This window comes from Pelodiscus sinensis, chromosome 1 (assembly GCF_049634645.1).
Source record: "Pelodiscus sinensis isolate JC-2024 chromosome 1, ASM4963464v1, whole genome shotgun sequence".
In the NCBI taxonomy this organism is placed as follows: Eukaryota; Metazoa; Chordata; order Testudines; family Trionychidae; genus Pelodiscus; species Pelodiscus sinensis.
The window spans coordinates 136,758,110-136,773,900 of NC_134711.1; the positions used below are offsets into that span (position 1 = coordinate 136,758,110).

The 15,791-nt window shown below is 50.6% G+C and overlaps 1 protein-coding gene across 10 annotated transcripts in view; it reads right to left on the bottom strand.

Moving 5' to 3' along the window:
• LOC102448373 (transient receptor potential cation channel subfamily V member 6-like) overlaps nucleotides 1–15,791 on the bottom strand; it is a 98,093-nt gene that overhangs the window by 4,387 nt on the left and 77,915 nt on the right. For 9 of the 10 annotated variants that reach the window (XM_075903092.1, XM_075903066.1, XM_075903108.1 and 6 more), the window contains 7 exons: nucleotides 9,531–9,743; nucleotides 8,128–8,214; nucleotides 7,967–8,043; nucleotides 7,648–7,813; nucleotides 5,038–5,104; nucleotides 2,885–3,153; nucleotides 2,327–2,433 (listed from right to left, as the gene is read on the bottom strand). In XM_075903092.1, the coding sequence (XP_075759207.1) occupies nucleotides 2,327–2,433; nucleotides 2,885–3,153; nucleotides 5,038–5,104; nucleotides 7,648–7,813; nucleotides 7,967–8,043; nucleotides 8,128–8,214; nucleotides 9,531–9,743 (986 nt within the window). Of the gene's footprint in view, nucleotides 1–2,326; nucleotides 2,480–2,884; nucleotides 3,154–5,037; nucleotides 5,105–7,647; nucleotides 7,814–7,966; nucleotides 8,044–8,127; nucleotides 8,215–9,530; nucleotides 9,744–15,791 lie in introns of all 10 variants that reach the window. The other variant, XM_075903100.1, reaches the window with a different exon arrangement.

The window sequence follows — 15,791 nt, forward strand, 5'->3', positions numbered from 1 at the left end:
TGCTCTGAACATGAAGCTGTTCTGCTTTAGTGTTGTTTTAATTGCTGCATGAAGCTGATGTGAAATCTCTGTGCTCATTTATTTGGGTCATGCCCCTGCTGCTCTTGGACAGCAGGGAGAAATTACTCCCCCTTGTGCTCTGGTGTATGCAGTGCAAAAAGAAAGCTACTAGACCTAAGTGTGCTGGAAAAGCCCAGTGGCTCACTTCTCTCTGTGGCTAATGCTGGATCACATCCCAAGGCGCTCCTGACAGAGCTGTACAATACTAGGAGGGGAAATTCTTCCTGACTCTTGAAGAAATGAAGATGAGTGCCCAGGTTGAGCTTTTATTTAACAAACCTAACTGCAGATACTGCTCCTAACCTGGCAGACCCTATAGTTTGTTTGGAACTTGTGCAGCACAGTTTGGAGTGAGCCTAATGTCAGCATCTAGAATGACAAATGGCTATTCCTCCTAAGAGCAGTTCTGTTCCGAAACATGGGCCTCTATGACTCCTGATCAAATGCACTCAAGTGTACAAATAAAGGGATAAACTTAAAAAACAACGAATAGTCTAGAAGCACCTTAAAGACAAAAACATGTAGATGGTGTCATAAGGTTTCATGGGTACAACAACATCTGAAGAGGTGGGTTGCACCCACAAAAGCTCATGACATCATCTACAGGTTTTGTTAGTCTTAAAGGTGCTGCACAACTATTCATAGTTTAAGTTTTTCCAGTTACAGACTAACTTGGCTGAATCTAATGGCCAGCTTTGTCAAAATCTCTGGGGGCCTAAAGATGCAAGCAACAACTTAATAGGATTTTCAAATGCATAATTTTTCAGTATTGGGCACCTAAGCTTTTTTGAATACCGTACCTGAATCTTAAGGCCCCTAAATATATTGAAAAATCTGGCCCTGAGAGTCAACCTCGGCTTTTTCTATCCCACCAGAAACAAAGGCTCTCAATGTCAAATTAATTTTTTTGTTCCATAGTATTCTTGCTAGAAAGATAAAGAGGTTTGGATTGGCTAAATGGACTGTAAGGTGGATAGAAAGCTGCTAGATTGTCAGGCTCAAAGGGTAGTGATCAATGGCTCGATGTCTCGTTGGCGGTCGGTTTCAAGCGGAGTGCCCCAAGGATGGGTTCTAGGGATGATTTTGTTCAACATTTTTATTAATGACCTGGATAAGGAGAGCTCTTTCGCAAAAAGGCTTCTCTCTCATAGAATGAGGATTACCTGTGCTGGAAAAACCCCTCTGTTCTTTCAGTCATCTTGTGGAAGATCACAATTGCAATGTGGACATTCCTTGGGCTGGAAGAGCCCTCAGGAGGTCATTGAGTCCAGCCCTCTGCCCAAAGCAGGACCAATCCCAACTAAATCAACCCAGCCAGGATTTTGTCAAGCCGAAACTTAAAAACCTCTAGGGATGGAGATTCCAGCACCTCCGTGGGTAATCCATCCCCGTACTTCACCACCCTCCTAGTGAAATAGTTTTTCCTAATATCCAACCTGGACCTTCCCCACTGTAACTTGAGACCATTGCTCCTTGTTCTGCCATCTGTCACTACTGAGAACAGCCTCTCTCCATCCTCTTTGAAGCTTCCCTTCAGGAAGTTAAAAGTTGGTATCAAATCCCCTGTTAAACCTGCAATGATGTTTAACAGGGAGTTCGAAATAGGGTTTTATTTCGAATGCCTGTTTCACCGCCGCATGTAGACGCGGGCAGTTATTCCAGGCTTGTAAATTTCAAAAAATGGCACCCGGCTGGGACGATGCAAATCAGGCTCGGGATATTTAAATCCTGGGCTTGATTTGCAATTCCAAATGCCTACATTTGCAGCCCTATTCCGAAATAGGCTGCAAGTGTAGACATACCCTGGGTGATTAAAGTTCCTCATGAGAACCAGGGCCTGTGATCTGGAAGCTTTTCTCGGTTGTCTGAAGAAAGCCTCATCTACCTCATCCACCTGATCCAGTGGCCTCTAGCAGACATCAGCCACATCATCACCCCTGTTGTTTCCACCTCTAAACTTTTATTACTTGAGTCATTTATAAGCTGGACTACTCATCAATAGAAGACAGACTGCACTGGGTGGATGGAAGCTAGACTAGGTGTGAGTCTATAGACCGTTTCCATCTCCAATTCCTATAATTGTTCCATGAGTCTTGCTCATTCTCAGGTTGCAGAGCCCAGCCCATTTCCACATGAAATGGCTCCCTTTGATAGGGGACTGCTCTGTCAGAACAAAGTGGAGCAACATCATCTTCTTCTCTGACAGGTTTACACAATAAAATCTACCAGATTTAGTCAACATGTGAGCAAGACCATTAGAACTCACCTGAGGTACCAGCTGTCCCCCAAGCCATACTCCTTCCCACAGATCCCAGAGCGAGGCCAGAGGCATTGTGGGAGTTTCCGTTCCAGCATGACAGTAGTGGCAACAATCTTCAAAACACAGAAAAGGTGTTGACAAGACAAGAGGTACAGAGACCTGGGTACAGAGAAGTGGGTAGAACCAGCAGTAGAAAATCAAGGGGGGCATAGATGGAATCTATACTTCTCACAGACAGGAATGAAATACCTCACTCCTATGCTATGGGGCTGGCAGCTCTCATTCATCTGGACTTCCTGGACTGAAATAAAACCCTTTTCCATGGTATTTCATTTTTGGCGCTCCCCCAAACACATACATGCCTTCCACTGCCAAGAGCTCAACTCTCCCTGCACTAAACGAACCCACAAGTCTCCTCAAGGTGAGAAGAAATTCAGGCTCTGTGGCCATCAGTCAGGGACTACACACATGCTACAATGGGAGCCCCTGACCAAGCCGTCTCCTAATTTCAGAGTGAGTCCATCCAGTGAGGCCCCTTCGCATGTGGCTGGGCAGCTCCCTCACCTGCGCTCTCCAAAGCTCGTCCCGCTCATGGGCCACGCGCCAGTGAGTGTCGCCCATCATGGCAATGAGCAGGTTGAGCATGAGCAGGGTGGCGATGACGGCAAAGGCGGAGTAGGTGATGCCATACATGAAGGGCAGGTCCACTTCGTAATTGGCAGGCCCATCAATGATGGTGAGGAAGAGTTCGAAAGTGCTGAAGAGAGCCATGGGGTAGTTATAGAAGTGGCCCAGTTCATCAGGGTTTTCAGTCTGGAAGATGACGTAAAATGCTAGTGTAGAGAGAAAGAGAGAGAAAATAAGAGAAGAAGCCTCTGTGCTTTCACTGCTCTGCCCTTCACCATTCTGCCATCACCTGAAACAACAATACCTCTCTCTATACATATATCAGAGAGATTGTGAGTCCCTCTATATGTGAGTCTGTCTGAGAGTCCATTTATTCAAGAACTCTTTCTAAACTGAAAGAGCTACGGCCACCAAATGTAGTAGGCAGCTTCTTCTTATTGTAACTTAAAGCCAGGGCAGGGTTTGGTTGTGCCAGGAAATGAGAAGTGCCCCGAATGAGAATGTTTTCTAGAACATGGAAAGGCATAGGGCAGAGAGGAGGGATGTGGTACTGCAGAATGACCACTGGGGGCAGTGAGCATGGGGGATACTATATTAAAGAGAGCCCACAGGGAGCAGCTGAACCAGCAGGAGACTGGCCAGCTGAGGATAGAACTCCACATGACCAGCCACCAGAACAAGTGGCTCCCCTTCCCCAAAGAGTGTCAGATTGCGGGGAGTCCAGCCCTGGCCCCGCAACTATGTTGCCCACCAACCTCTCTGCCTTGGATCCCCCAGAATCACCCTAGGGGCCAGAAAGCATGCCCCAGACCAGCTACAGAGTGGAGGGGGGGGCACAGGAGGCCTTTCCCCCCATCCAGACCAGCTGCAGGCCAGGAAGGGGTTCTGGAGCTCTCAGCCCTCCAATACCAGCTGCAGGGCCAGGAGGGAGCAGCTTAAGGCTTTGCCATCCCTGGATCAGCTGTAAGCTGTAGGACAGGCAATTGGAGGCTAGGCCAGGACTCTGAAGACTTGTTCCAACCCAGGGACCAGGTGCAGGATAGGGAGGGGCACCAGAGATTGTCCCTGTCCCGGGACAAGCTGCAGAGTGGGGAGAGGGACAGCTGCATACCGGGAGCAGGCCACTGGAAGCCTTGACACCAACCCTGTCCTGCTGCAGGCTGGAGGGGGGCAGCAGGAGGCCTCACTCTTCCCCAGACTAGCAGCAGGCCAGGGATGGCTGTTGGAGTCCAGGGCCATCCTCCAAAGCTTCCCCCGGTCCACTGCGAACAGGCTGCAGGCCAGAGAGGGTAGCTTAGGCTGCAGACAGCTGCCAAAGTCTGCCTTCCTGGACCTGCTGCAGGATGGAGAGGCCTCTATAGGCCAAGGTTGGCTGATGGAGCTGTGTCCCCTTGCCAAACTGCAGAGGGGGCAGCTAGAGGTCTCGCCCCTCCCCTCCTCCATCCCCAACCATATGCTAGTTGGAGCAAGAGCACACTGCATTGCTCACACAACACTGGAAATTCTGGAGGAAGAGTGACTAACGAAGTTCTACCCCAACCCATTTGCAGTAGGAAGGTGGGCTCCTCCTCTCCATGGGGTATTGGTATTTCTTCAGAAGTGCCTAGCAGTCCCCAGTATTTCCCCCCACCTATTCCCCAGGCTGCTGAGGTCCCCAAACAGCTTAATCAATAACTTCATAGGCAGCTGTGTCAATCTGCGAATGAGAGGTGATACTGAGAGAAAGGTCAATTGGGACAATTTGTTAGGAAGAGAGAAAAAGGCAGGAGGAGGAGGAGACTTGAATTGTGAATATCAAGGGCCAAGAGGAAAGGGAAGGGAAAAGAGGGAAAATGGAACTGGCAATTCAAGTCCAGCAGTGTGGAGGAAACATAGCACAGGGAAGGCTGGGAGTGTGATGTGTTCTAAAATAAGCTATGAAGGAGCTAGAGAGCTGAATGCCTCCTTTCCAAAGAGCTGTTCCATAAAACCCTAATATTCTGGGAATGGATGTGCAAGACATGGTGCCTGGGCGGGTATCCATTGAGCCCCTGCTGCCTTTTAACTGGTCTTATGGCACCCATAGATACTGTGTACAGCATCATACCCACCTGATGCAAAGCCAAGTATCACCACTGCCATGAGCCAGCAAAAGCGCATAAGATCTCCAAATATCATCTGCAGACAAAACAAAACCAGCTGCCATGAGACCCTGCTGTCACAAAGACAGCCCTATAGCTGATGGTGTATCTACACTGCAGAGTTTTTCCAGAAAACAATACTTACATCCACACTGCTATTGTGTTATTTTGACAGAAAGTCAAAAGAACAGAGGGGTTTTTCCAGCAGCAGTAAACCTCACTCTGCGAGGAAGAAGCCTTTTTCCAAAAAAGCGTTTTCGGAAAAAGGCGTGTGTGGATACAAAAGAGAGGTTTTTTTTTTTTTGAAAGAAGAGTCCTCCAGAAAAAAGCACAGGTACCCTGGTGGCCTCTCCATCCACAGTAATCACACTGAAATGCGAGATAGCGTTCACACTGAATGGACGCTATCTGCTATCCTTCAAAAAAGCAGATCGCTTTTTTGTTGGGCTTTAGCTGTGTAGATGCTCTCTTTTGGAAGAAGTTTTTCTGGGAGATCTCTTCAGAAAAACCTTCTTCCGAAAGAAGCCTGCAGTCTAGCTGTAGCCTGAAGCTTTGTTGTCTAACTGGTCCATGCAGCAGTGAAAGTAACTTACAGTTTCTTAGAGGTACTGTCCTATTGCAACCCAGGTCTCTGCGAGCTCTTTCAATAGCTTCCTGCTGGCTTTTACCACAGCTCAGCTAGCTCTTGTCAGAGCTGCGTATCAGGGCTTACTTTCACTTCTGGGTCCATGTAAACTTGTCTCTCACCACCCACAATAGCAAATCAGAGCTATGGTCCATCCAGTCTTGTATCTCATGTCATATTGGCTCAGATAACTGTTCCGGTTAGTCTGCTCCAGTGGCCATAGCAGGCACTGGAAGTCAACAGACCTGATGTCTAATCCCAATAGAGTTGCTGTGTGAGCTTGGAAAATGTACTCAATCGATCTTCCCTCAGAAAATACGTTGTGAAAATATGCTGCGCTTTTATGGATGGGAATTTGAGCTACATGTTTTAGTTCACCTACTACTGTAGTAAACAGGCTACAGAATGGCTGGTATTTGGTATTTCAGAGAAAAGTCAGGACACCTCCATCATATACTTGATCAACCATCAGACACTGAAATTGGGGATTTCCTCTTGGTTGCCCAGCTGCCATTCAGCTGACATACAAGGACTGATAGCTGTGCCTACAGTAGTATTGCTGCGGCTGGGTAATCTTAGGCAGATACAGGCCCACCAACGGGGAGGTGGGCAAAGGGGACAACTGTCCCAAGGCCCAGCAATTCAAATGGCCTTTGGCTGCTGGCCACTGCTACTGTGGTGGTGGTGGCACCTAGAGCCCTGGGCCCAGACGGTGCGCTCTGGGTGGTCCTGAAGGGCTGGCGAGGGGGAGGCTAACCCCCTGTCCTGCCCCTTCTAGCTGAGGCCCTGACCCTTCTGGGGGCCTTGAGCAGCCTCCTCCCCCACCCCACCTGCCTTGTCAAAGGCACTGTTGGTCCCCTTGGCCAGACACATGTAATTTTTAATAGTACTAAATTGCTTGTCTCGGTATTTTTTCCAGCAGTGTCATCCATCGAACTAGATGCTACAGCCTGCTCCACCAATATGACAAGAGATGAGAGACCAATCTTGTTCTGAGTCACGTTAGTGACTTCTGTGACACTACTGTCCATTGTACCTTTCCCTACCCTGACTGTGGCCTCCCTCAGTCCATGAAAAAGAACTTCACTTTTCACCCACTAAAAACATCCACCTCATTCCCATTTCTGTTCCCATTCCCTAGCCTCAAGCACCCATTCACCTAAAGCTTCTCCTCATTCTCCTCTCTCGTGTGACTAGTGTCTGATGGTCCGCGCACACCCTGGTTACGTCTACACTATACCCCTCTGTCAGTAGCTGGATGTCAATGAAGCACTTCGCGAGTGCAAATTAAGTGGGGATTTACATATCCCATGTTTCATTTGCATAATCACGTCATGGTGCTGTTTCGAACAAGTGCCATTTCTAAACTGAAGCCACAGTTTAGACACGGTTTTTTCAACAACGGGGCGATTTTTTGAACGATTGCCCCATTGCTGGAAAAACCACATCTAAATTGCGGTTTCAGTTTCAAAATGTCACTTGTTCAAAATAGCACCAGAACATGATTATGCAAATGAAGCGTGGGATATTAAATCCCCGCTTCATTTGTGCTTTCAAAGTGCTTCATTTACATCCCTCTGCCGACAGAGGGATGTAGTGTAGACACGACCCCTCAGACTGGGAGTAAGATTTCCTTCATAAATTCCTCCTAGTGTCAGTTCAGATCATCACTCCACCACTTCCATCCCAACACCCTGCTGCATAAAAAATATGCTATCTGTTGTAACATGCTCTTTCCTTTAAAACAGCCTGCTAGATAAAGCCAAAGAGATTCTTGTCCAGCTCCAGTAATTTCTGTCCCATGCCAGAAACTCTTGGGAGGCCCAAGAGATGACCCTGGGCACAAGCGGATGCTCATGGTTGGATAATTGCCACTCTCAGATCCATCTTTTCTGATATTTTTATTACAGTCTCTCTCCCTCTCTCAGTTATGCAGTGGGTGGGGTTGTCCTTACCTTCTGTATCATGATGGTGAAGGGTCCCAGCATCTGAAAGCCTCGTGCGAAGTACATGACGTTGCACCAGCCCAGCACCAGGGCAAAAGACATGGGGACCACCTCTCCAGTGGTGCTGGTAAGGCGCATCACCATGGTCACCAGGATCATACAGGCATAGGTGATGCTGTAGAGGACGAAGCAGAATTAAGAGGATCAGAATTACATTTCAGCTTCCCATTCCCATTTCTAAACTCTCAAGTCTCTTCCAAGTCTCTATAATTATCCCCACCCTGACCAGAAAGGACTCTGTGTGAAATAAGGGGAGGTGGAGCCTCACATGATGACGTGGAATGGCCCTCCTAGGATGGTTTGTCCAAAGTACTTGGTGATGCCAACTCTGAAGATATCTGGAATCTAAGAAGAATACACTGTTCAAATTAGGGCTCAGTCAGTTCACACATGCACCAAACATTATGGAGTGATACTGAGTCCACTTACCTCAAGGATCAATATTACCATGGCTCCTATCACTGTGATCAGCTCCCCTACCAGCCTCAGATTGTCCTCAGGAGTAACATAAGATTCCTAAAAATAGAGAAGCACCCAAACCCACTGTCACACTGTGAATGGCCAGGAGGGGACTCTTAAGCCCCATCCAAGCCAGAGTAAAAAGGGATTCTTCCTGTAGGATTGCTCATGCCATAGTCTCCAGCACAGGCAGTTAGTCTAAAGACTAAGCATGACAGCAGGAGCCAGGAAACTTGGTTTATATCCCCAACTCTGACACAGGATGAGTGCACACACCAGGGCCAACAAGGCCCCGTCCTTTGGGTGACTTAGTTTTTGGATGCCTAATTGAGGACACATCAGGAAAGATGCTGACAGGTTCTGAGCACTTGCAGCACCAACTGAATGCTACTGGGCTGCGTCTAGACTGGTAAGTTTTTCCACAAAAACAGCTGCTTTTGCAGAAAAACTTGCCAGCTGTCTACACTGGCCACTTGAATTTCCGCAAGAACACTGACTTCCTACTGTCTGAAATCAGCGCTTCTTGCGGAAATACTATGCTGCGCCCGTTCAGGCAAAAGTCCCTTTTGCGCAAAAGGGCCAGTGTAGACAGCTCAGATTTGTTTTGCGCAAAAAAGCCCTGATCGCGAAAATGGCAATCGGGGTTTTTTTGCGGAAAAGCGCGTCTAGATTGGCACGGACGCTTTTCTGCAAAAAGTGCTTTTGTGGAAAAGCGTCCGTGCCAATCTAGACGCTCTTTTCCACAAATGCTTTTAACGGAAAACTTTTCCATTAAAAGCATTTGCAGAAAATCATGCCAGTCTAGACGTAGCCCAGCTGGAGTCAGGCTTGCCTCATGCTCCTAAAGAATCAGTCCTAGGAAAGAAAGGAGTCTCTTTATCTCAGCTCCAGCCCACACCTCTCCACCTATCCTCTCCTCACCCACTCTGTTCCATTTATCCCCTTCCTTTTTTTCCATGTAGCTAACCCCCTTCTAAGCAAACCCATCCTACCCCAAAGAGTGGACTAACACATGTCATCACATAGTTCACTCTGCTTGGGGTTCTACCCCTTTCCCTACACTGCATCAGTCTTGTCTCTTCAGACTGCAAGCTCTTTGGGTTCATTGCCCAGCTAAATGGGGGTACTGCTCTTGCCGGCCCTAAGGCACTCCTACCACAAACAGGATGCATTATTATGAGTAGGAGGTGCTCTCCTCCCTGTGTTAGTTCTGAGCCCAACCTCCCAGCATGCTCAGGGGCACTGTGCTGCAGGGAGATGTCAGTAAATGGCTGAAGGTCTTCCTTTGCATTCATAGCCTATAAAGTGCTTTGGGAAATTTGGGCTGAAAAGCTGGGAGGAGCTGTGGGACATTAATGGTGTATACAATGTACCTGCAGCTGTTTCTGGATGTAGATAGTGTTGTCCCTTTCGTGTGTTTTGTTGCTCTGTCGATGTTTCAGAGGTCGGTAGACACAGCACATGGTGAAGCAAATCATGTAGAGCACATAGAAAAAGGCCAGGATACAGAAATAGGGACGTCCATATTTATTCCACTTCAGGCTCACCAGTTCATTCACAGGGGTCAGATCCAGAATCCGACGGGCCTGTGAGACAGACAACAAACTTCATTCATTCAAGGGCACCTCTCTGAAGGTACGTCTAAAGTGCAGGCGTCTTTCGGAAGAAGCTTTTCCGGAAGAGATCTTCCGAAAAACTTCGTCTTCAAGAGAGCATCCACAGTGGCTAAGCACATCAAAAAAGTGATCTGCTTTTTCGAGAGAGAGCATCCAGATTGATTGGACACTCTCTCACATAAAAGGCCACCCGGAATCACTTCAGGCAGGGCTTTAAGTCACCAGTTGCTTCCAAGTGCTGGTGCCGGAGCCTTGCAGAGACACGCACTTAAAGGGACACCTCCTGCCCTGGAAGGCAGCCATTTCTCTGGTTCTGCTGCTTGCTTGCCTACTGCTCCAAGGGACAGCAAAGCTCTCTCAGTGCCTGCTTTGGCTGCTCAGCTTTTGTGAACGCCACAGCTTTTGTCTTAGTGCCACGGAGCTGCCCTGGGAATGCGATGGCGCCACATGGCCATGCGGCAGTTTCTGCAGCACTTTGTGCTGGCTGTCTTGCTGGTCTTGCATGAGCTGGACCCCGAGCTCATTCTGGGGACCTGCTCTCTGGATGTGGGAGCAACACCCTTGCAACCGCAACTCACAGTGGAGAAGCGTTTCTGGAGGCTGGACGCCAGTTACAATTGGTGGGACTGGCTGGTTATGGTGTGGTGGGATGACCAGCAGTGGCTCCAAAATTTCCGCATGCAGAAGGCCACCTTTTTGGAGCTGTGTGCCTGGCTTGCCCCTGCCCTCCAATGATGTGACACCCACCTGCGGCCCACCATCCCCCTGGAGAAGCGAGTCACAATCACCCTCTGAAAGTTCACCATCCCAGACAGTGGGCAACCAGTTGGGCGTGGGGAAGTCCACTGTCTGGGTCCTCATTATGGAGGTAAGGCACTCTCGGGCTGCAATCCCTGCACGAGTGTGTGTGTGTGGGGGGGGGGTCCTGGAAAAGTCTCGGGAAAAGGGGAGTTGGAGGGCATGGGGAAAAGCCCCATTTCTGGGGGGTTGTGCCATCCCACCCTCACACTGCCCTGCTGCTGGGGGAGGGGTGGCCTCATAGGGGGTGGCTCTTGGAGCGTTTGGCGGGGAGGAAGTGGAAAGGAGTTGGGCACCTTCCAATGCTCAGGCACCCCCTCTCTCATTCTCTGTTTTGTGTGTTTGTCTCCTTCTGCAGGTTATGAGGGCCATCAACTCCATCCTGCTGTGGAGGGTCATCCCCCTACGAGACCTGGACCCTATTGTGGCCAGATTTGCTGCCCTGGGGTTCCCAAAGTGCGGAAGAACGATTGATAGGAACCACATCCCGATCCATGCACCTGAACATCGAGCAGCCCAGTACATCAAATGCAAGGGCTACTTCTCAATGGTGCTGCAGGCCCTGGTCGACCATCGTGGACAGTTCACAGACATTTTTGTCGGGTGGTCAGGCAGGGCATTTTTTGGAACTCCAGCCTCTATGGGAAGCTGGAGGTGGGCACATTCTTCCACCACTGTGACTTTGCGGTTGGGGATGTGCAGATGCCACTCTGCATCATGGGGGACGCAGTCTACTCCCTCATGCCATGGCTTATGAAGCCTTATACTGGCCACCTGGACCCCAGCAGTGACCAATTTAATGCCCACCTGAACCGGGCCCAGATCCAGGTTGAGTGCGCCTTCAGTCACCTCAAGGCATGTTTCAGGTGCCTCCTGACTCAACTGGATGTGAGGGAGCACAACATTCCTGAGGTGGTGTCGGCATGTTGTGTCCTTCACAATATTGTGTAGAGGAAGAGGAGGCCTTCCTCCCGGGGTGGGGTGCAGAGGCCGGCCACAAAGGGAGACCCTTTGAGCAGCCACGGACAGCTGCCACCCAGCAGGCCCAACAGGCTGGGGTGTGCATCCGGGAGGCCCTGAGGGAGAGTTTCTCTTAAGGTCCCTAGTAACTCTCCCCAGGGCCTCCCCCCTATGGGCCTCTGGCTTGCAACACTCTTTCACACCACAACCCCTCCCTTTGCCCCTTCCCTGACTTCTCAATGAAGACACCTGTTTGGTTTTAACCAAAACGAACTCTGTATTGATCTTTCATTTTAAAAAGCTGGGGAGGGAGAGGAAGGCTTCATAATCTGGAGGGGAAGGGGGGCTTAGAGTGGCATGGGGGTGGCTGGATGTGCCACCTCAGGTGCAGGGACCTCGTTGGACTTGGGGTTGGGTGGGTCCTGGAACCACAGAGGGTAGGCAGGAGGAGGGTCTGGAGCGGTGTCAGGGATGGCAGGGGGGAAGGGAGAGGAAGCACAGGCAGCACTTAGGGAGGGAGCATGGGTATCACTTGGGGAGGGAGCAAGGGCATTGCTTGAAGAAGGAGCAGAGGCATCGCTTGAGGGGCAGGGGAATGGGCATAGTGGCGGGGGGGAGAGGGGTGGTAGGCAGGAGCAGTGACAGCAGCCAGATGTGCCATCAGGTCACCCATGATGTCACATATGCTATTGTACCACTGCATGAGTTGGTCCCACACACAGTTCCACCACTCAGCGTCCTCCCAGATCTTCTGCGTTAGGGTCTGCTGCATGTCGCGCAGGACCCGACATGCTGCCGCATGAGGTCTTCATGGATCCTGGCGCGCTTTCAGGTACCCCAGGGTCTGGTAGCTAGCGTGGTTGGTATCGGGGAGCTTGTGGCTCCACCATGGGTGAGCAGGCCTGTGGCAGGGAAAGCTACGCGGCTAGGGTGCTTCTCCAAGGCCAGCTTCCTGCCACAAGGCTTGTCCAGAGTGCCTGCAGCTTTAAGAGGGGCCAGGAGACATGAACCATAGAGTTGTGATTTCTTTGGACAGAGTGGCTATCAGGACACCTGTGTTATTTCCTGGAGGCCTCTTATTTCAAAAGAAAACCCTTTTCCCTGTCCACAAAAGAAAAAGGCTTCTTCCTCATAGAAAGAGGATTACCATTCTTGGAAATCCCCCTCTGTTCTTTCGATTTTCTTTCAAAAGAACATGATTGGAGTGTGGTCGTAATTGAAGGTTTTTTTTGAAAAAAAAAACCTCTGTAGCGTAGACATAGCCCGACCTCCAGGAGCAAACTGCCAAATCACCACAGCTCATAAAATCAATTACAGTATGGTAAAGAAAATGTGAATAGGACCCATATCTGTTCCTTTCTCTCAGCCAAACATGGAGGTTACGTCTACATTGGCATGATTTTGCGCAAGAACTCTTTTGTGGAAGAGTTCTTGTGCAAAAACTCTTCCAGAAGAGAGCATCTACACTGGCATGTACTTTTGCGCAAGACATGTGCTTTTGCACAAGAGCATCCGTGCCAGTGTAGACACTCTCTTGCACAAGAAAGCTCTGATGTCCATTTTAAACATAGGGCTTTCTTGCTCAAGAAATTCATGTTGCCTGTCTAACACTGGCCTCTTGCGCAAGAACAGTTGCACAAGAGGGCTTATTCCTGAGCGGGAGCATCATAGTTCTTGCGCAAGAAGCACTGATTTCATACATTAGAACGTCAGTGTTCTTGTGCAAGAACTTGCGGCCAGTGTAAACAGGCAGCAAGTTTTGGCACAAAAGCGGCCGCTTTTGCACAAGATCACACCAATGTAGACACAGCCGGAGTGATGATTCAAATGACATGGGAAGAGAAAGGCTGCAGGAACAGGTCAGAATTTGTCCCACTATCCCACTGTGACGGGGCGACCCCCCCCCCCCGCCCCCGGGTGACGCCGAGCAGGCGCTGCTCGGCCTCCGGGGGGGGCCAGCCCGAGAGTGCGCGGCTTGCACGCAAGCCGCGCTGGGGCTGGAAACACCGGCAGCCCCGCCAGCGCGCGGCCGCGGTGCGGCAGGAGGGGCGGGGCTAGGGCGGGAGGAGTTCCCCCGCCCTGACGGATGCGGACGGCGGCCAACCGGAGACCAGCCGGGCGCTGCCAATCCCGCCCTGGCCGCTGATGGGGGGGAAGGGGAGCCTCCGGCGGGAAGTTTAAAAGGGCCGCCATTAAGGGGCGGCGGGGGCTGTCGGGAGTCGGGGGGGTAGAACTGGGAAAGAGGGTGAGTCGGGCGACCTCCCCGGCGCGTGGACCCTGCCCCCACCTGGGCTACGCCAGCACAGCCCTCCGTCGCTGAAGGGTGGGGGCGCGACAGGGCCGGCAGGCTGTTGGCCAACCCGAAGGTAAACACCCCGAGTGGGGAACGCCGGGGGGGGGGGGGGAAGGAAGCAGCCCAGGGCAGAGCTCACTCGAGCTGGCGGGCTGACGAGTTACGGCAGGAGCCCCCGTCAGCCGGACCGGAGCCAGTCAGTTCCGCGTCCTTAGGGCCCTGGGCTGGGGCCCGTGAGTGAGGGCGGGCCCAGGCCCCCCTTTCCCCCACCCAGCAGTGGGGAAATTACACTGACGCTCAGGCGGAAGCAAAGCGCCTGAACGTGCAGCGGAGAGCCGAGACCCCACATGAGAGCGGGGCACCAGGACACCGGGAGGTGCCGCGCCAACCCCGGGGACAACCCCAAGTACTCTGGGGACACACTGGTACACCCACCAAGTTAATTAATGCCACTAACCCATCCAACAACCTGGAACATTCACTGTGAAAACACCTGGGCTATGTCTACACTCACAGCTTCTTGCACGAGTAATATGCAAATGAGGCTAAGCGTGGAATATCGCCGAGCCTCATTTGCATACCTAATGAGCCACCATTTTTTTCAAGAGCATCTACACTGCCCCTTCTTGCGCAGAAAAACCCTCTTGCGCAATGCCGTTCTTCCTGAAAAGTAATAGGTGTAACGGCATTGCGTAAGAGGGTTTTTCTTGCGCAAGAAGGGGCCGTGTAGTCGCTCCTTCTTATGCAAGAGCCTCTTCTGAAAAAATGGTGGCTCATTAGGTATGCAAATGAGGCTCGACGATATTCCACACTTAGCCTCATTTGCATATTACTTGCGCAAGAAGCCGCGAGTGTAGACATAGCCCCAGATACCTTGCCATGCCAATAGCCAAGAGGAAATAAGAGCAAGATCAGAAGAGAAGCAAGGAGACAAAGATCACAGGCCTGCTAGAAATAACAGCCTCTTCTTAGGATAGGTTGATGCCCACATGCAAATACCATCATATCTTACACTCATAATCCACGCCCTGTAGTGTCCCTACACAGAAAGCTGTGATACTTCAGACTCTTAACTCTAGAATATTGGCATAATTTCTTATGAGGGTGGTTATAGATCAACAATTTGACTTGCCAACTGTTGCAGAGCCCAGTGAGCTCCCCTTCCTGGTCTCTGCATTCTTGGTCTCATGGAATGGCAATGATTTCCAGCCTCTGGATCTCTAAGCACACTTGCAGGGACAGACCTTCTACTTGGCAACCTCCTCCTAGCAGCGCTGTATCCAGAGCGGGGTCCTTCTGACTCTGCAGTATTCAAACACACCCTCTCCCTGCACTCCACACACCAAGTATGAAGAACTGGGTGTGCCCAGAAAGCTCATGATCCCATCTATGTATTTTGTTAGTCTAAGGTATGTCTAGATTACATGGCTCTGTCGACAGAGCCATGTAAACTAGTTTACCCGACAGTGAATGAAGCGGGGATTTAAATAATACCCACTTCATTAAAATAAAAATGGCCACTGCGCTGAGACAACAATCAGCTGATCCGGCACAGCGCAGCAGTCTAGGGGTACGTCTACACTACAGCGCTAGTTCGAACTAACTTAGTTTGAATTAGTTAATTCGAACTAAGCTAATTCGAACTAACGCGTCTAGAACTAAAACCTAGTTCGAATTAGCGTTTTGCTAATTCGAACTAGCAAGTCCACATTGAGTGGACTCTGAACAGGGCTTAAGGATGGCCGGAAGCAGTGCCGGCAGGGCATCAGAGGAGGACTTGCTGGAGATGCTGTCTCAGGCTAGCCGAGGGCTGCGCTTAAAGGGACCCGACCCCCACCCCGGACAGACAGTTCTCAGGGGTGCCCCGCTTGAAAACCAGTCCTGGCTTGGAGTGCCCGGAGTGCCCACACTGGGCACATCACACCACTCGGCCATCAGACCGGCTGCACTTGCCGCAGGCTGCCATC